General features: G+C 36.2%; 2 protein-coding genes across 3 annotated transcripts; both read right to left on the reverse strand.

The window, feature by feature from the left end:
- Positions 1-212: 212 nt before the first annotated feature.
- LOC140766122 (GDSL esterase/lipase At4g10955-like) lies at positions 213-9,439 on the reverse strand. 2 transcript variants are annotated; one of them, XM_073105561.1, is made up of 4 exons: positions 9,308-9,434; positions 8,995-9,193; positions 6,337-6,437; positions 213-1,636 (listed from the first exon to the last, which is right to left on the reverse strand). In XM_073105561.1, the coding sequence occupies exons 3-4, from the start codon at positions 6,429-6,431 to the stop codon at positions 670-672; spliced, it is 1,062 nt and encodes a 353-aa protein (XP_072961662.1). In that variant the 5' UTR covers positions 6,432-6,437; positions 8,995-9,193; positions 9,308-9,434; the 3' UTR covers positions 213-669. The 2 variants fall into 2 exon arrangements, with proteins under 2 accessions (XP_072961662.1, XP_072961661.1); XM_073105560.1 differs by having other exon boundaries at positions 8,995-9,439.
- An 8,509-nt stretch (positions 9,440-17,948) lies between these two features.
- On the reverse strand, positions 17,949-18,887 carry LOC140765033 (mitogen-activated protein kinase kinase kinase 20-like). The gene has a single exon (XM_073103949.1). The coding sequence runs from the start codon at positions 18,885-18,887 to the stop codon at positions 17,949-17,951; it is 939 nt and encodes a 312-aa protein (XP_072960050.1).
- Between the last annotated feature and the right edge of the window lie 1,738 nt (positions 18,888-20,625).

A 20,625-nucleotide genomic window follows, 5' to 3' on the forward strand; every position in this document is an offset into this window, starting at 1 on the left:
TTATTATGAAAATTAGAAAGTATTAGTATCGTCAGGTAGCTATTACCTAACTGGAAAAGTATGTATGTTGTCTATACTATTTATATTTGACTCGTTTGTATTCACCATGTTATCCTTTAGTGATAAATGTACATGTAATCATGAGAAATAAATTCTACAGATTGATCAAAATCTCGTACGCTATATTCACTCAGATAACAGTTTGCATCATTACTACTCGTGTACAAGAGAAGAATAAGAAGATTAGTGTGGACTATATTTTCATTACATAGATTGACTGTAAAAATAAAACAAGCTAGGTGGGCTATAAAGTGATCAGAGAAGATAGGATATATTTTCATAGAACAAAAGCAAGCAACATAAGTTTATCTCTGGACTGGCATCCCTATCCATTTCCATGCTGCTTTAGGAGTCCAATCTCCAATTTACCTAGGACTGTAGTTCTACTTTTCTCTCTCTTAAGAAAAGCAAGCAGCATAACTGAACCACAACACGGTTATCCAAGCTGTTCTTCGAGAGTTGAAATAATACACAAAAGAAATTCACAAGATTGGTTGACTTTGAACATTGATCAATGTGTTCAACATCTTAAGAATAAAATAGAAGAGAAAAGGAGAGCCAACTCTCCTGCCCCGTGAGAACAAGTAGCAAACCCTTTCAATGGTGATATTATCTAAAATGATACTTCTTACTCTGCAAATGTAAGTCAGGCCTCCACCATTGATGTATACCATGAGCCCATTTGAAATCGGGGGAATGGCTTAAATTAATAGTCAGATTCGCTGAAGGAAGAAGGTGCAATGGCTCCGATTCTTTTCCCATAGCCCGTAAGAATAAATCACCAATCGAATTCTGTGTCGCCAGCCTCTCAATGCTTCCAGCTCCAATCTCTTCCATTTTCTTTCGATGTTTGAAATATCCTATGTACTCTGAACAGATATGGTCACTTGGGTTCACAAAAAGACATGGAACCCAAGATGATAAAATGGTGAAGGAGTCCTCTGAGGCAGGCTTCTCACGCCGACCTTGTAGTGCAACAGTTAGCCCAGCAGTAATGAAGCTGCTGGCTATTCGGATTCCCTGCTTCACAGTCTTGTCTTGGATCCTTTCAATTGGAGCAGACAAGAAGGGTGGATTGAAGAGAAAGGTGTCCAAAATTATACCCATTTTAACCATGTTCTTTCCGGTTAGATTTGCCATAGCTGAACCCAAAGAATGACCTGCCAACCAGATAATAGAATTGGAAAAAGTTGATGCTACATTCCGAACAGCTTGCATTGCGATTTGAAATCGTGAGGTTTGATGGAGGCCATTTTTAATAAGGTGAAGGTCTAGGGACAGATCCCTAGAAATGGATTCCTTCTTGGTGATGGTACCTCTGAAAGCAATGACAAACCTGGGAGCATTCAGAGCTGAAGTGTATGGAACAGAAGGAGGTTTGAATTCAAAAATGGCACCAAAGATAGATAAATCAGCATCATCAACAAGTAGACGGATTGGTTCGAAATAAAAGAACTCCCACCAAGGAGGCGCAAAAGCTTCTAAGGAATGACGATTTAGTTGTCTGTCCCTCTCTAAGACGTACACTGCTTGAACCAAACTTGCAGCAACAGATCTTCGATGATGTTCGCATGTCCTTTTCAACATGTGTAAATGAAACAAGAATGAGTTCTTCGAAGCCAATGCAATGTATCAAGTCAATAAAAGGCAGTAAAATGATGTGAGAAAATATGCTGTTCCAATTGCAGGCCATATCAATGATAATTGTCAAACCAAGCTGTCTTGACATTCCACAAAAGGATACTCAATTTTAATGTATTTATGGATAATAGTTAATGTATCAACTAAATTATCAGAACCACCACTTCAACTGTTACTGATGCTGTGCCAGCTACTGTATGCAGTATACAAGCTCAACCTGCCAAACTCTCTTAAAACCCATTCATTTATATAATGATGGAACATACATCTCATTTAATCTTTTGACTTTTATCCAGCTTCTCTAAAATGCTAAATGACCTCAATGGAAAAGTAATTAGGCGGCAGCAGAAATGGACATGTTACTGTTGAAGCAAACTGCAAGAGATTTCTATCTAATAGAAGTCATTTGACCTATGAAAATGAATTGCAGGATGTCAACTGTTATTTATGATTTTAACATATATAGAAGGCACATAAAGATTCTGCAAGTCTTTAAAGTGATTGCATGTCTCTTCAAACATCAATTTGTGAAACACCCCTTGGCAAAAGTTCTAAAAGAATTTCATGAACATGGAGCTTCACATCCTTTTAAAACTGAAAAGTCTCTATTGGCATGACTCTTTGAAGCATGATAAGGAACCATAAATTATATTGCACTCAGTAAAGCATCAGTAGAACAGAGCATTCATTGACAACTGACAAACATTTTGTGACTAGACGGAGCCAAAGGGATTTTATTTTGTTCAAAAATTTCAGTTTAATGTGCTTACTAATTGAATAAACTCCAGTAGAATCCATTGATCAATTTCTCTTAATCCTCGAAAAGATTGCAACATAAATTTCTCTAAATTTATTGGGTTTTATCTCATTGTAATCATTCAAAGTCTCAAGATTTACATATTAAAAACTAAAAATAGCTGAGAGTAGCTCATACATCACTATGATGTAACCCAAGTGACTCTTTCTCCCAAATTGAATGCAGAAAAGGAATGCAGAGAATTTATATGCTTTGGGAGAAATGAAATCCATGGCAGAACTAAGAGCCCATTTGGTTGTGGAATAAGAAAAAATTGGAAATGGAATAAAATAAGGACTTATTCCAGAATAAAGAAAATTTTTATTCTAATTCTAAATTTATGTTTGGTTATAAAAAAAAATGGATAAGTACTACAATAAGAAAATGGGATAAGATAGTGTTTGGTTACAAAATTAGAACAAGGGATAAAAATGATCAAATTGATCTTATTGCTATTTTCTTAGTTGAATTGAAATAGACATTCGTTATCTTTTCTTTTATGGAGGATGATAGAAAAAAGGTTTAAAAATAAATAAAAAGTGTAATTTTATTTTACAACTTTTATATCATCTTCTCATGGTTATTTTTAATTCTTGGCTAAATTTTTTTTTACTAAATTCATCATAATTTACACAATATAATTACCATTACAAATATCACAACAAATGGGAATCCCTTATTAAAATATTTTTCACTATAAATATATTTTAATATATTACCAAGTATATTATAGTCACATTACATTATCCAACCTGAATGTAAACCACAATATATCTCCATATTCTCATATATTACCAAGAGCGCAAATGAGTTATTTGGGTTTTCAAATAAGGGAGTAAGCTATTCCAACCAAAACATTGGAATAGAGATATTCCAAAATATGGGTTTTATTTTATTTTCCTATTCTGAAACCCTATTCCTTGTTTGGCACACTTATTCTAAAATAAAAGGAGTTTATTCCAAAAAAAAGGGGACGTATTCCACTCAACCAAACATAGCCCGAGTCCTAATTAAGTACTTGAAAAGTTATCAAGAATAACACAAGCCACTACATAAAGAATATAATTATCACCTTCAAACCCATATGGCAAATATCAAGCTTTTGAAACTCGGTATTGATATCGAGATCGGGATTGGCCGTCCAAAAAAACAATACGTATCGGCTACCCTTATCGGATCAAACTATTTCTAATTAAATAAAATTCTAAATACTATTTAAAAATATTAATAATTTTAAAATTTTAGAAAAAATTATTAAAATAATAACAATTACTCACATATAAAGCCTAAAAATCTCTCTTTCTTCCTTTCTTTTTTTCTATCCCTCTTATTACTGATCTATTGTATCCCTCTCTCTTTCCCCCCTCTTTCTCTTCCTACTCTCTCTTTTCTCCCATACTCTCTCTTTCTCTCTCTCTCTCTCTCTCTCTCTCTCTCTCTCTCTCTCTCTCTCTCTCTCTCTCTCTTCCTGTGCTTGCTATAGCAGGATTGACATGACTAAGTTGTCCACTCGATTTGTATGATGTATTCTTCTTAGATATAATTACGAACATAAAGATAATTAATGCTATGATCTTTTGACTCATCGAATTTGGATTGCTTGTCATGTCTCTTTTTTAGAGGATATTTCTTATTACTCTCATAAGTCTAAGGACCTCATTTTTCTTAAGCCTCTATATTTAACATCCTCTCTTCAACCTTTTGATACGATGTCCACTTTATATTCTCCTGAGGAGCCTCTTGTTGAATGTCCTAGTGATTCTTTTCCTTGTCATCCTATCACTCAAGTGTACTCTCGACGAGCTATTCAAATACCTATTTCATCTTCTGCTTCACCTAATGCACCTTCTTCTCTGCCGGTACTGTGGGTCCTCACTGATCTCAGCATGAGCATCGTTCTTCTCAAAGATTTGAATTTATTGATGTTATATGCTATTCGTCTGAGTTTCACACTTTTCTAATAGCTCTTCACGCAAATCATGAGCCTAATTCTTACTAGGAGATTGTTGTCCATCTTGAGTGGCAATATGCTATGAATGAGAACTTTCAGACTTTTACACGCACTCAAATATGGGATGTTGTTAGTCTACCAAGTGGCATTAAACTTATTAGTTGTAAATGGGTTTACAAAATCAAGAGACAATTTGATGATTCTATCGAGTGATATTAAGCTCGTCTTATTACTAGAAGTTTCACCCAAGAGTATGACATTGATTATAAGAAAACATTTGTCCCTGTGACTCAAATGACTATTGTTCATACTATTCTTCCCGTAGCTGCCATTTGTCGTTGGCCCTTTGTATGAAATGGTATAAAGAATGTTTTTTTCATGGTGATTTGACAAAATCAGTTTATATGCAACCTCCACTGGGATTGTCTGTTCCTTTGTCCCATATTTGTCGACTTCGCCGTGCCATCTATGATCTCAAACAGACGTGCTTGGTTTGAGCAATTTTATCGAGCGATGACAGAGGTTGGTTTTATTGAGAGCAATCGTGATCACTTTATGTTTACGTGTATTTTTCCACAAGGATGTATTATTCTATTACTCTATGTAGATGACATGATTATTACAAGTGATGATTCAGCTCCTATCAGGTCTCTACAAAAACATCTATTTCAGCACTTTCAGATGAAGAACCTAGGTCACCTGCGTTAATTTCTTTGTCTTGAGATTGCTCATAGTGAGATTCACATATTTCTATCTCAACAAAATTATGTTTCTAATTTGATCAGTCGAGCAGTTATATCTGATGATCGGACAGCTGATGTAACTCTTGAGCTTCATCTAAAGCTTCGTCCTACAAATAAAGTATCATTGACATATCTAGCTAGATACAGACAGTTTGTTGGTCAGCTTTTGTAGTTATGCATCATCACACTAGATATTTCTCATGCTGTGAGTATAGTTAATTAGTTGTGGTAGCCCCTCGATCTACTCATTATGCAACACTACTCTAGATTCTCAGATGTGTGAGGGGAACTATTACTCGCTCTCTTTTGATGTCTGCTCATTCATCTCTTGTTCTTCGTGCTTATTCCTATGTTGATTGGGCCAGTGATCCTACCACTCATCGTTCTACCATTGGATTATGTGTGCTCCTTGGTGAGTCTTATATCGTGGCGGAGCAAAAAGCAAGTCTCTCTAGTTCTAAAGCAAAATATAGAACCATGTCCATTACTTCTAAGGAAATTATTTATTTTCACCGTCTATTAGGAGATATTGGCATATCAACTCCTATGCCCACTGCTCTTTATTATAATAACAGGAGATCTATACAGATTCCAAACAATCCTATATACCATGAGAGAACAAAGCATATTAAGGTAGACTGTTATTTTGTCCAACATCAGTTTCTAGCTGGCATTATCATTCTTTCTCAAATATCATCTATGGATCAAATAGCTGATTTCTTTATTATATCGCATTCCATTCCATGTTTTAGATATCTAATTGGCAACTCCTTGTGTTTGATCCACCTTGAGTTTGAAGGGGTGTGTTAATGTATACATTCCTATGTTGTACCTGAGGGATAACCTACCCTAACCATACATGTATTTATACTTATTCTCAATGAAAATGGATCAGAGTTTTCCCATTCATCTCAGCATTACAAGCAATTATTTATCAATTCTATACAAAAGATGTCTAGAAATTCACCACACTTGAGGAGAAAAAATAAATAACTGAAAATAACTATTCAGCAAAAAAAAAAGAACTATTTATTCAGCACATAACAGTAAGTGTGAAAATAATAAAGAATTATGACTTCTGCAGATCAACTTAAAGGTGAACAAGAAGAACTTGAACTGTATTATATGAATATCAAATATCATACCAATTGATGGAGGTAAGATGTGTTGGTCCTGAGATGTCAAAGACATCCTTCTCTGAGGCCATTGTATTCTCTGATGTCACATTCTGACTTGACATGAATAACTGAGGAAGAAAAAGCATAGTTAGTTAATCGTTTGAGAGTAAATGCAAGACCAAAACGTATCAATTTTGATCTTCTCAGCAGCTTTCAAGTGACTAGACTTTCTTCTCTTTAAACATGTCAGAAAAAAGATATTTTAGCATACAAACTGTGAAATAATTTGAACAAATACAGTAACTAAGCTCTTCAGCTAATAGAAGAAAGTGTCGTGCCAAATATCACAATGGCCACAAGAAAGCACAAACCATGTTCAACAAAAAGGTAGTCTTTATATGCTTCTGTTGGCTTATAGAGTTGAAAAGGTATACAAGTAAATATACTAAGTTGCATATATATTTGATATAATATATATAGATATATAGATATATATATACAAGTAAATATGAATGAATATGGTTTAAATATACTTGAACCGATACACTAAATTTCAACAAGAAGACAATGTCCATCTTATACAACTTAGTATATCTAAACCAAATATATATGCACAATTGTCTTGTATATAAATATACTAAGTTCCATATATAAACGATATTCATTCATATTATCAAGACAATTTCATAATTAATTTCATTTAAGGATAAGAAGCGTCTCAATTTACTTATAAAGGTGAATCTTTGAATCACAATTGCCAACTGTCTTCTTCATGTAGATGGTTTTCCATGTCAAGAGGAATTATGGTGGATTGGAGGGTCATTTCTGGGCTGCATGACAATGTACGGAAAATAATGTGGGTATTCCTACCTATCAACTATCCTTACTGCATCATGGCAACAATCTCTTATTTTGTCGTTTGATTTTGCTTTCAACTCAAATCTAGATCAGCAATTGGGTAGGCATCTGATCTGTAAATTTTACCACTTTCATCACAAATCCTCTTGAAATTTCGAGTTATTCTCTAGTTGGCTCCATATTACGAAGTGCTACAATGCTAAAGAATAAGAATAAAGATCATAGGGATAACAAACTCTTTATCAATAAATATATACTAATTAGTCCGCATGCAAGGCGCAACCATGCAAATAACTTTCTATTGTCTCACTTCTAGGAGAATAAGAAGAATTATTGATTTTATTTCGACTTCAAAAATGACTATCAAAGATATCAATCTTGTCTACAAGATGAGACGGGAAAGGGAAAAGAACATGTGAATAGCTAGGGCTGCAGATGTATTGCAATTTATAGGATGCTACCCTAAATATATGATTTATTGCAATTTATAAGGTGCTGACCCATTTCTTATACATAAGCTACAGAGTACAAAATAGATGATGCACCTACAGTCAGCATATTCAAGCATGCAAATAGCTCGGGCTGCAGACTACTCAATTCAGTAATATCTTGTGCTTTGGTAGCAAAGGTTTTGCCTCTGTTTGGTTGCAAAATCAATCAAACAACAAGCTGAATTATCATCTCATATGCAAATTGAGCTTGGGCAAGAGAACCTCCAATATTTGGCCTAACTTGAGTTGTTTCCAATGCAACCAATAGCATAAAAGTCCAATAACTCAAGTAGTACTTGTACAATAATTTTGATCATTGTTGGCGGTTGGCACAACTCATGATGCATACATATACTGCAACAAACCATCTCTTTAAGGAGCACGAACTCTGGAATCCTACAGAACATACAGATGAATGCTCTATTGGTTTAAGTGCACAAAGCCACAAACTATCATGTTGTATGAATTAACTTTGATGTTAATCCATCAAGGCAAAAGACATTACAATGGAATGGAATATCATTAGGAGTTAAAACAAAAGCATCAGAATATGTAAACCGACCATTTATGCATATTTATCATCCTTAACCGCCTCCTAAGTCCTAACTACAAAGTTCTTACCCTTTCAAGTATCTTTTGATTCACAGAAGACTAACAGAACAACATCGCTTATGTTGACAACACCTTCCGTCAAGGACACATTGCTGAAGTTAGTTGGAACATTGCAATCTAACAAGCACTACTGCATCAAGGAGGAGAGAGCTTAGGATAGACCTCCTTTTCAAGTTATGAAAAACTAAAACGTGAATATCCAACAGAGAAGGATCCCTATCTATAAACTTCCATACTCTAATCTGTAAAGGGCAATGTGTAAATAGGCAGTACTTTGCCTTCTGCAACCTTAATATACGAATAGATGAACTCATTCTGGGAGAAACCCAGAAACTTCAGGAAAGGGCAAACGGATCCATCTAATTGAGGAAAAATGGTGGCTAAAACAACTCCAGTTATGACTAAATTCTGCCTAAAGCTCACTGCATGCTATTCCTGCCTTATTTCCCTATCAAGCCTAATTGCATAGAATTGATATACAATGTAAGAGAACTATCCCGTTGCTCACTTTCAAATCAAAATCTAGTCTGTTAAATGGACAAAAGGATCACATCTGATTCTATCGAAAAGAAGAGAGAGCAAACACTGCCAAATCTATCAAGCAGGAATTCATTAAATGCCAAATTTCTTATTCAGAGGAAATTCTTTTCGCATGATCAAATTACGTTTGCCTGATTAGTAATCAGATCCATGTAACATTAAGCATCAAAAGCTAGTTTATTACCTGGAAGTCTGGAACTCACAAATCTCGAAGGGCTCTCCTTTCTGCAACTCAAACGGAGAATGGCAATTGAAAGGAAATCTTTACAATGGTACCAAAATTATCCCAAGCGCAATGCCGCAGCAACAGCCACGAAGATCTCCAGAAACGATCAAATTGCACGATCTTGGAACCAAAAAGTAGCGAAAAATAAAAAACATCACTGAGATCAAAAAAAATAGTGGGACGGACGGACGGACGGACGGATGGATGGATTAGACACCGGGAGTAAAGGAAGAAAGGGATTGAAGAGAAAAGGACAGGGCAAAACTTTTACCTTCCAATTGAAAAAACTAACAAAGGTAGAGATATTATATCTAATATCGTGGACTTTGACAGCTAGCAGGAGGGTTTCGTACCTCCGGGTTTTTCCTAGCCGAAGAAAAAACCCTAATTACATCTTAATGCAAAAAGAGGTGAAGTCTGGAATAGCTAAGCCATCCACAAGAAAGAGCAAAGATATATTAATATTCAGCTAGTTGGCTGCAAAATTAGTTTCTCCAAAACTATGATTTAAGATTATTTTGTTGAATTTAAACATCATGAATTTGATGTCTTCAATTAGAGACGTAAACAAGCCGAGATTTATCAAGCATGGCTCTAATCAAGCTTAGATTGAAATTAATTTCGAGCCTGTCTTTGTGATCAAGCTTGAATTGAAATAATTTTAATCTGAGCCAATGTCGAGCTTAAACGAGTCGCTCAATTAGCAATTTCAAGTCTTATTAATTTTAAACCATTTTTGAGCCCGAACAAGCTTGAATTAATTTAGGCTTGAATCAAGCTTGAAATAAAACCTAATTCAACCGTAAAGATATAAATATTACCAAAATATAAATTACAAGCAATAAAGATAAATGAGTTGAAAAACTATAAGCAACCAAAATATAAATTACAAGTAACAAAGATAATTGATGGTTAAAATTCTGAATGGGTGAAAGGATTTTGATCTAATTATTCATATTAGTTTAATATTATTCATATTATATATATATATATATATGAGCCTTATCGCGATTCGATCGAGCCGGCTCGGGATCAAGTTTGGCTCGAATTTAATTTGAGTCTAGCTTGATTGAGCATTATCGAGCCGAGCTCGTTGATTTTGACAGCCCTATCTTCAATGATATATTTTATAATGTGCAAATTACCTATCCTCAATGAGATGGCATGCCCCAAAGCCTCTCTTAAGTGCCTAGGCTTTTGCATATATAGCAGACCCACACTTGATAGGCACATCCCCTGTAAGTAAAATAATAGTGTCAAGAGTCCATTAAAATCTAACCTCCTCTGACCTGCAGTACTGGACTAATTAAAGGACCCATCACAGTTTACTTTGACCTAACCAAGTTTGGGCTGGGTCTAGCCAATGCAAGAGGGAGGGGTTGGGCAGGGTCAAGTTTACAAGTTATGTATGAAAGCCATGTCCTAACTAATCTTTCTCTAGTTTATATATATAGTAGCCATCAACATTCTTATAGCTAAAGGGCAACGGTGTTAGTGGGGTATACATCATATATTAAACAAAGAAGCCATCTGTCCGAAGGGTGTTGCTTGTAAGCCTCTTGCATTGGCTAGACCCTCAGCTACTGTAAGCCTATGTTAACTTGTGAAATAAAGGTAACTATTCTAATTTTATTACTAGAAAAAAGATAAATAATACTAGAATGTTTAATTCTATATTAGTATTGCGACTTGCGAGTGATAATTGCATTTTATATAATATAAAATTAATATTAAAGTATTAAAAATAATAAAATTGTATTAGAAATTAGTTATACTTTAAACCAAACATCGAAAATACATAATAATGTTAAAGTAGTAATAGTAAATAGTTTTTTTTTGAAATATTATTATTTTATTATAATTACAAACTTAAAATACTCTAAACTACAATATGAAAAAATAACCATACATTATAGGGTAATACAGAATAATGTCTATATAAATAGCTATACACTAAAGGAAATAAAAAATGATGAAGAGAAAACATAAACTGTAGCTGAGATGACCGATATTTAAAAGAAAAAATATAGTGGAGAGAGGAAAAATTCTTAACTATAGCTGAGATAATGTATAATTAAGTGTTGTCTAATCTAAAAAGCAAAATAGTAATTGTAAATTATTATTATTACTATTAGGTTTTTAATTATTGGCAATTGTGTACAAAATATTCTAAGTGTATTTTTACATGTATATGAGCTTTATACAAGTCTAGAAAATCTCTGATTTGAAGAATTGCAAAATTATTGGAGCAAAGTTGATGAGTTCACACCGATTCACAAACGCGTTCAAACATAACCTAAAAAATTCAAGCTGTCGTGTTCGAACACACTTGGGCCCGTTCGAACGCACCTGAGATCAAGTCAAGCCGTTCGAACGCACTCGGGCCGCGTTCAAACGCACCAACGAAGTTTGAAAATCTTGGACTTTTGTGAGTTCGGATAAGACTTGGATTTGACTCTATCTTGGAGATCATATATAAGTATTGTGATGCCCTAACTAGAGGATGGTTGAAGAAGCATTATTGAAGGAGACTTCTTGAGGCTACATTGGTTCTTCAACTTACATCGTCCTACTTTTCTAAAAGCTTAATCTTTCGTCTTAAGGGCTATCTAGATGAAAGATCAATCTCGAGGGCTACTGAGGTTAGATATCAATCACAAGAAGTAGTGAATCGTGGGTTCTAGCGAGTAATACTGAGAAGAACAAAGTCGAGAGGATCGACAGTTTGTCTTGTGAGTCAATTTTGTAACTGCTACTATTCTAGTGATTGGTTTTGATCCGAGTTTAGATCCGTGGTTTTTTCCGTTTTGAGTTTTTCCACGTTAAAATCTTGGCGTTCATCTCTACTCTCGTTTTTAATATTTGTCACGACCCAAAATAGGAATCATGATCGGCCATGCATCTCAATATGCTTGAGATGCACAAAGCCTTATTAATACTCTCTACATGTACGATGGCAAAATAAAAAAATAAAATGAGAATGTGCTTTATTAAATTTTATAACTAATTGCAATAAAAATAAAACAATATTAATGTTTTTGAGTCTCTAAACTAAATAAATAAAACTTCTAATCTAAAGCACAAAATCTAAAAGAGCGGAAAGGTAAATAGATGAATCCTAAGTGGATGTGGAGTTCGGGTACAGCTCGCTCAGTCGCCTCGCTGACTATTACCTGAAATAAATAAACAAATATAAAAATAATAGAACCCATGAGCTAACAACTATAGCTCAGTGAGTGGAATCCACTCAAAAACCAAATAAATTTTAATTCATATTAATGCTGAATAAATTAAACTAAAAGCAACAATATCCATCACAATATGCAATAGGCATGCTCTCTAAATAATAACAATGATAACAATAGAGAGATGTCACAACTTGTAACCTTGCACGTTTTTAACATATTAATATCTTTTTGATATTTATACTGTCATATGTCTCAATAGGTCTAAACCCTGTGGATCCACATCAACTAGAAGTCACCTCGAGATGACGCTCGGGACTTTTCTTCATAATTGATCTTGTTAGGGTCATCAGAAGGTATCACCCTGTGATTAACACACTTTGTCTTTTCCTCTAACCGTTGAGAGAAGTTAGAGTCACCTAGGAAATTTTTTCATTCATCCTAGGACTGTTCCCTAACCCCACCAGAGTCACCTAAGAAAGTCACCGCAGTGATATAATTTAGGACTTTCCCCTGGACTTCCAGATAGACTTGAGTCACCACGGAAAATCGCAAACGATTTATATCGGAACTGTTCTCTAAGTCGTATCAATACTAGTCTCATTTTTCTTTTCACAAATTTCAATATTAGCACAAAGTATGGTGATGCACTGAATATAATAATTAAATGCACAAAGAAAATAAAACAATTAAATTTTCACACATACGGATGAAATAAATAGATTTGCACACAGAAATTGCAACAATTTAATTTTTACACATAAGGGTGAAATAAATAAATTACACACAGAAAATTTACATGGTCTGACAAAGAAACGAGATACAATAAAATAAACATGTGAGTGAACCCACTCACCTGAGTCTAGGTAAGACAACCGAAATCTCAATCTCTAGTTTACGTACTAAAAATCACCACCTTAAATAATAAATAATAATCAAAATTTTAATTTGAATAATAACAATATTTTTAAATTTTGAAAAAAACAAAAAGAATTAAAATGGGTTTACAATTACCCATTGGATTGGGCTGGGCTGCTGCTGGCCCGGCCCAAACCAAATAGAAATCAATTAAATCGGGTTGGGCCAAGGCCCAGCCAAATTAATTGAATTGGGCTCGGGCTAACCCGCAGCCCACCAAATTAATTGAATTGGGCTCAGGCTAACCGGCAGCCCACCAAATAAGTGGTTTGGGTCGAGTCTTTGGATTCGAAATCCAACCCGAACCCGAACCCAAACTTTAAAAGAAAAGGGTTGGCTCAGGTTAAACCCGAGCCCCACCCAAACCCTTTCTCTTCTCACGTCCAACGCGAGGAAGAGAAGGGTTAAGGGAGGGAGTGACCACCGACAACCCTACCGACGGCAGCTCACGACCACCCTCAACCTCACAGTTCTCTCTCTCTCTCTCTCTCTCTCTCTCTCTCTCTCTCTCTCTCTCTACTTCGTCGTCCTCATGAGGTGGAGAACTCACCACCGACGACTAAAACCGAAGTCGACGTCAATCGGAGCCACGAGGGCTCCCTAGAAGACATCACTGACACCGGCTTGGAGCACGAAGCTTCCGGTGAGGATGCGGTTGCACCCCGAAGCCACCGACCAGCCAGATTTGTCGACGAGGCCGAATTCCGCAAATTAGATATTTTTTGATTTACCTATTTAAATTTAAATTAAACTAGAGGGGTGAGAGAGGGCTCACCAGGGAGGAGTATGGTGGTCCCAATTTCCTTCGGCGATCCGATCTCACAGTGACGACTCCGACGGAGGGAAGAGAAAGAAAATGATGGAGGAAAAGAAGACCAGAGGGTTGAGGAAAGAGAGATTATGGTTTAATTTATAGATTAGAAGAGGATCAAATCTAATCTGATTTGGATTAGATGAAATCCCCCCTTATCCGCGCCTCGTCGCGTGCCGGAAAGGGAGAGGGGACGTGCTGCACGTGCACCCTCCTCTCTCAACCCCCCAATTTTTTTTTCTGGTTCTGACAATATTTCTTCCGACTTTTATTTAAGCGAACGAATGATATCATTGTCTAGTGTTTAGATACATACGTGTGTCTAGGGTTTTTCAATTACATTATTTTTTCTATTTTTTAAAAGTTGTATTAAATAAAATGAGAGAGAATAAGTGAATTACTATATCAGAATAAGGTAAGTTGTTGTTTAGTTACTACACCATAATAAGAATGCTTATTCTGGAATAAACTTATTCCTATTCCACAAGTGAATGAGAGCTAAGAGAATAAAGCAAAATCGAAAAATGTCTTGTTTGGCAAATTTCTAGGTAAGACTCATCTTCATGTTATTTGCACTAAGCTCATGAAATAATGGGGATTTGAGGGTCAGTCCTCGTCGCAGTTTTATCTTTCTTTTTAGTTGTGAAAATGACATGGTCACTGTCTTACTAAAGGGCCTTGGCTTGTGCAAAAATCGATCCTCAACCTAATTGGGTGGAAGTCAGATTTTAGGATAATAGAGGAAATTCTTACCGAGGCTATGCATTTTATGATTTGCTAGATGAGTACTAGAAGCCCCACGTCCTAGTTAATATTGTTGATATAGTTAGTCGGCTGTTGCGCGAGTCTGATTCCAATGCCTTCCTAACCCTACGATTGTTGCGAGTCTGATTCCAACTCTCAAGTAGAAAGTTAGGTTACCACGGACCTCCAAAGTTAAAAGGTAGCTAGAGATGCAATGGTTAGAAGAGCATATGGTTTTGGGGTTATGATAAAGGGATGGAGAAAGAATCTATTGGAATGGATTTAAAAAAAAAAGGGACCAAAAAGACGTGGTGGTGATCAACCTAGGGTGGTGGTATGAAAGTACTAGGTGGTGGTATGAAAGTGGTGGTGATAATCGTGAATATAGTGGTACCTCTAAACGAAGGTGATAGAAAAGAAAGATGGGCTACTCCTCAAGTGAGGTGATTCTGCTGGACGAAGGGAAAGGTAGTGGTGGTCACTTTAGGTGGTGCTAGAGCTACCGCGGTAGAGTCTAGTCGAATAAGGAAGAATGAGGAAGATGACTTTAGATATTTGGTTAATTCTAAGATGATTAACTGGGTGCGCACCACATATATTTATAGGTGGCTTCGTAGCATGACTAAACTTGGCAATTGGATCGAAGAGGCTCAAGCGCAACTATACAACATAAGCAAAAACACTTGAAAATGCCTAAGAACTCTTAGTCCTCTGGGATTTGCGTTAGAAGGCCAATAAGACTATTCGAACGTCGTCTTAAAACTCTTTCTACTCTCGATGATTTGCATTTGAATGCTAGCAAGGCCGTTCGAACGTTTTAAAACTCCTTCTGCTCTTAGGGATTTGTGTTCAAACATCTAGAAGGCTATTCAAACAGCCAATCCTAAGATTAGTTCTTTCGACTACTAGAACATTTATTTTCTTCATAAGGAAATTAGAATTAAATCTTATAGCCCACATGTTTTCCCACCTTATCTTTAAAGTGTGAAATTCAAAAAATAATTCATCATGTTAGTCTCAGACTCTCAAGTAGCCTCATCAGATAATTTGTTAAGCCACTCTATAGGTACCTTGGTGTCCAATTTTCCTTTGTGTCTTCAACGTCACTCTGCCAACACACGAACTGGCTCGACCATCTCGATGTCATGCTCTAGTTGACAGTGATATATATATATATATATATATATATATATATATATATATATATATATATATATATATATATATATATATATATATATATATATATATATATATATATATATGCATTAAATAATAAAAGTTGCAAACTTAATGAAAATTAACCAGGCAGGCACTGGAACGAAAATAAAAAATAAAAAAACCAGCCGGAGAAGATTTTGGAGAAAAACTTAATTGAGCTGTTCAGGAGGAATCTCATAAAATATGCCTCTCCTATCCATTAACACTTATAACCCAAGCAAAATAACACCTGATCAACCAAAAGAAATTAAAAATAAACTGCATCGGCAAGGTCAGCTATATGAGTAGTGTATTAAAGAATACAATTTGCAAGAAATTAACCAGGAAAGCATTAGAAGTCTGAACAAATTAAAGAAAAGGAAAGGAAAAAAAAGCAGCCAACTAAATTGCTATTGAGATCAATGTTCCGGTAGACATGGTCATCGGGCGGGCCGGGCTGGGCTTTTTTGGCTAACCAGACTTAAGTATTTGTTTACGTTTGGGCAGGGCTATAATAGTCTAGCACGTTACCGTCTGTCGGCCCGTGAGAGATCGGGCTAATCGGTCGGATTCTAGTCTGACCCACCAATCACTTGGCTCAACCCACATTTTAGCTATTTTTAGAATTTTTTTTTTACTATTAGCTTATTTTTTAAAAAAATATTTATATTCCTTCATTAAAAAAATAATAATAATAAATTAAAATTTTTTAAAGGTGTACTTAAAATAATGCAAAAGGTACGGTTCCAAAATTTCTATTGGTTTTTACTATAGTAGAATGGCAAGTTATTGTAGCAGAATGGACAGACTATTGTAGTAGAACGGGCGAGCTATTGTAGCAGAATGGGTAGACCTAGTTGCGAGCCAGTTCGAACTGGCAAAAGGCTAGCCCGTGCCGCCCATGGGTAATTCGGGCTTGGCCTGGGCCGGGCCTAAACAGGATCCGGGCCGAGCTAAGCCTAGTCCAAACCGAGCCAGGTCAGGTCGGGTACGGACGAGCCGAGCCATTTGAACAAGTCTATATTCCTGACATGTCAAGTATCCATGTTGGGTTCTCGACGTTCTTCTCTTCCGGCTTTTGGTTTATTGTCACCTCTTTGATCGATGAAGAGAATTACTTAGGAGGAGAAGAGAACAGACGAACAAAAGAGGAAGCCAACGGTGTGATGTTTTACAGGGAGGAGGAGGAGTATGTTCTCCCAGTACTATATGGTGTTATCGGAGTTTTTAATTATTCAGTTCTAATTTTATTGCTTCTCCGATGAAGGACGTTCGTCAATTTCCATATCCCACTTGTATTCGGCTAAATTGGCGTTTCAAGGATTAAAATTTTCTTGAAACATTATATTATTACTTTTCTCACCGAACAGGCATTTATTTTTTTTTCTTTAGTCTTTGGTTTCTTCTTTTCTCTATTTTTATAGTAAAAGTTTCACTTGCAATTCATTTTGTCCGTCCAATAGCTAATCTATTTTTCTTAAATATGTAGCCTAGCCATAAACCCAAGGTTATCCTACATTAGTCAAATATTTAGATGAATATTTATTTTACTTTAAGGCAATTGCCTGGCTCCCTCTCCTTCAAACCTTGTATATTTGATATTAGGGAAAGTCAAACCTCTAAAGTTATCTCTTCTATTTTAGTTACTTTATTAGTTTATTTCCTTAAAAAGTGATATATGAGCATCACATGATTAAGTATAGACTCTCTAAGTTTCATTTTACCCTTACTTCAGAGGTTAAAAAAATATAGATGGGCAAGAAGTTTCAATTAGGAAACTACATACATACATGCACGGAGTTAATTACATCAACTTTGTGTACACAGACATGCATATAAACAATGGGCTAATTCATGAGCAAGAAACAAGTGTGTATTAATATAGAACATCTTGAACAAGAGTATTAATTACATCTCATTAAGATCAACATCAACATCATCGATCTGTGAGCCAGAAGGCCCTAAGACTCGCCAACTTCTACGTACTACTAATATATATAGAGAGATTACGATGTCCTCAAATATATCCTATTCAAAGCTTAGGCTCGATCTGGCTACCAGTTCGTAAAACAAACTCTTTCCAAGAGTGCCATCAGTACTCTGCACCGATTACAACAAGATCTCCTGGGACGATTCCGCACTTCACCTTCCGGCTCCTCCGCCGCTAAACCGGCCGAGACGAACGGATGCCTCAGCAACATCCTCGCCGTCCACCGCTTCGCCGGCTCGTCTTCCAGACACTTGCTCAAGAAGTCTTTCCCCTCCTCCGACACCGTCTCCGGTATCTTCACCACCAGATCGCCACGGCTGAGCATGAGGAACATGGAGGGCAAGTCTACCTTGGCCGGCAGACTCCTCGCAGGCACTCCGGTCAGCATCTCGATTACTGTGCAACCAAGCGCCCATATATCGCAAGGCTCCTCATACTCGTTGTGGTCAAGGGCCTCCGGCGCAACGTAGAGCGGCGTGCCTCTGAGCGACATACGCGACCTCTCCCCCAACCTCTTCGCCAGACCGAAGTCGGTTATCTTCACCTCCTCCGAGTTCCATATCAATACGTTATGCGGCTTGATGTCGCAGTGGACGTAGCCCTTGCTGTGTATGTGCACTAAACCCTTGAGCATGGATAGGGTGAAGCGTCTCACTTGGCTCTCCGAGAAGGCGGCCTTGGTGGACTTCATGTAGTCGAAGAGGCTGCCGGAAGGGGCGTACTCGAGGAAGATGCTGTACGTTTCTCTGCCGCACTCGTCGGCGGTGATATGGTCGCCGTAGCAGTGGATGATTTGAGAGCAGCCCTCGAGGTCTTCCAAGATTTGCTTCTCTCGCTTCAGCGCGTAAGAACAACTAGGAGATGTTGGGGTCTTCATGGCCATAAGCTTGGCCGGGATTGGCTCCTCCTCATCGTCGTCGTCGTCGAACATGGCCAGTCTCACCGTTGAACTGCCTCCCTTTCCTAGCACTGCTCCTATCTTCCACTTTCGCGAAATGACCATAGCTAAAACTAATCAACTCTTCGCCGCACTTAATCTCTTAAACTGCTATGCATTATCATATACATATACATATATATATATAGGCCGGCTCAATCCCAATCCTAATGCGATTCGCACGAGCTTAGGAAGATCCCAATCCTATTCCAATACGTACGTGCGATCTTATTAAATTAGTTTTTAGAAATTTTATGGAATAAGAAGAGAGATAATGAATTATAATACTAGAGTAAATTATTGCTTAGTTACTACAACAGTGTAAGAATACTTATTCGAGAATAAGACTATTTTTATTCTAAAAATGAAACGGGGTTAACTTATCAAATAGATTGACTTGTATAGTCCCATTTAATTTCATATTTCTTGCTAATATACTATATTTGTGTTGAAAATGCTTAATTAATAACATACTGTTTTGTTACTAGTCAGAAATCAATCAATATGATGTTAGTTGTGATATGAAAAACCATAAGTTTTAGAAAATTTAGTGTTGTTAAACATAAAGATTAGTTATAAGTAATTAAAGACATACGTTAGATTGCTTTTATAGAATTTTATTCTAGTTTTTAGGATTATTTAGAACTATATATATATTATTTAAATATCTTTTTAAAAAAACCAGCGATCATATATTACATTGCTTTGATAACTAGGTGAACCATCAATCGATGACCCAACGAATTGACCTTTAACTGGGTTAGCGCTTTAGTTCTATTGTCATAACTATAGTTATTTCATAAGCAACTATACGGTGAAACTAAACTTCCAACCAATTAATTTTGGTAGAGTTAGTAGATATTTTCTCCATGACTAAGAATGTTATAGATTCGATTTTAATCTTAAATAATTATTATGAAAAAAAAAATTATTTGGTGATTTAGTACTCGGTTGATGACTTGATGATGCAGTTAGCTTTGAGAAGCAGTTAGGTAGCACAACACACATAATTTGAAGCATAGACTAAGCAATTTACTATATTGGCTATAGTTTGATGGGATCTAAGTATCTTTGTATCTAGATAGGGTTAGCCTCCCGTATCTAGTCTTCAGGCTCATGAATGATAAAACATATACTTCTAAAGCAATATCTATGAGCTAATATAATATTAGTATTTTGACTCATGACACTACTACAAATAGACTTATAGTGGCATTACTAAATGCAACCTAACATATCATTTAAATTTTATAGGTATTTCTTGCTTTTGCGTCTATATGTCATCTGTAGGTGTAGGCAGGGGTGTCAAAATAAACGGGCTGCTTAGGCTCGGCTCAGTTAAAGCTCAAGCTCGACTTGGTTTGGCTTGAGCTAAGCCGAGCCCGAGCCTTATTTTAAGGCTCGATTTGAATTTTGAATTGAGTAGCTGGAACCAACTCACTTAGGCTTAGCTTAAGTTTAATATATATTATATATGAATTAACCATTAGATTTTTGAATTAAAGATTAGATCTTTAAAATTAACCATTATATCTTTATCCAATGGCTACCATTAGATCTATAATTATATTAACCCTAATCTTAAATCTAATAAAAATATCACAACAAAGCCACCCAATCTCCTCCTCCTTTTCTCTTCCTCTTTCTTCTCCTCTTCCTTCTCTTTTATCAATCGGCTACTTCGACCTTCTCCGATGACCTCCTCCTCCATCGACATCAACCTCAACCTCGGCGTCAACATCCTCATCTTCCTCCTCCTCCTCCTTCACCTCATCCGACCTCCTCGTTCTCTATCGACAAGCCA

This window comes from Typha angustifolia, chromosome 8 (assembly GCF_048772165.1).
Source record: "Typha angustifolia cultivar Huaian chromosome 8, ASM4877216v1, whole genome shotgun sequence".
Classification (NCBI taxonomy): domain Eukaryota; kingdom Viridiplantae; phylum Streptophyta; class Magnoliopsida; order Poales; family Typhaceae; genus Typha; species Typha angustifolia.

Coding starts and splice junctions, on each gene's coding strand:
- LOC140765033 (XM_073103949.1), bottom strand. CDS start 18,887: ATGGTCATTTCGCGAAAGTGGAAGATAGGAGCAGTGCTAGGAAAGGGA.
- LOC140766122 (XM_073105560.1), bottom strand. CDS start 6,431: ATGTCAAGTCAGAATGTGACATCAGAGAATACAATGGCCTCAGAGAAG. Junction 1,637..6,336: donor CATCTTACCTCCATCAATTG/GTATGATATTTG, acceptor CATGTTGAAAAG/GACATGCGAACATCATCGAA.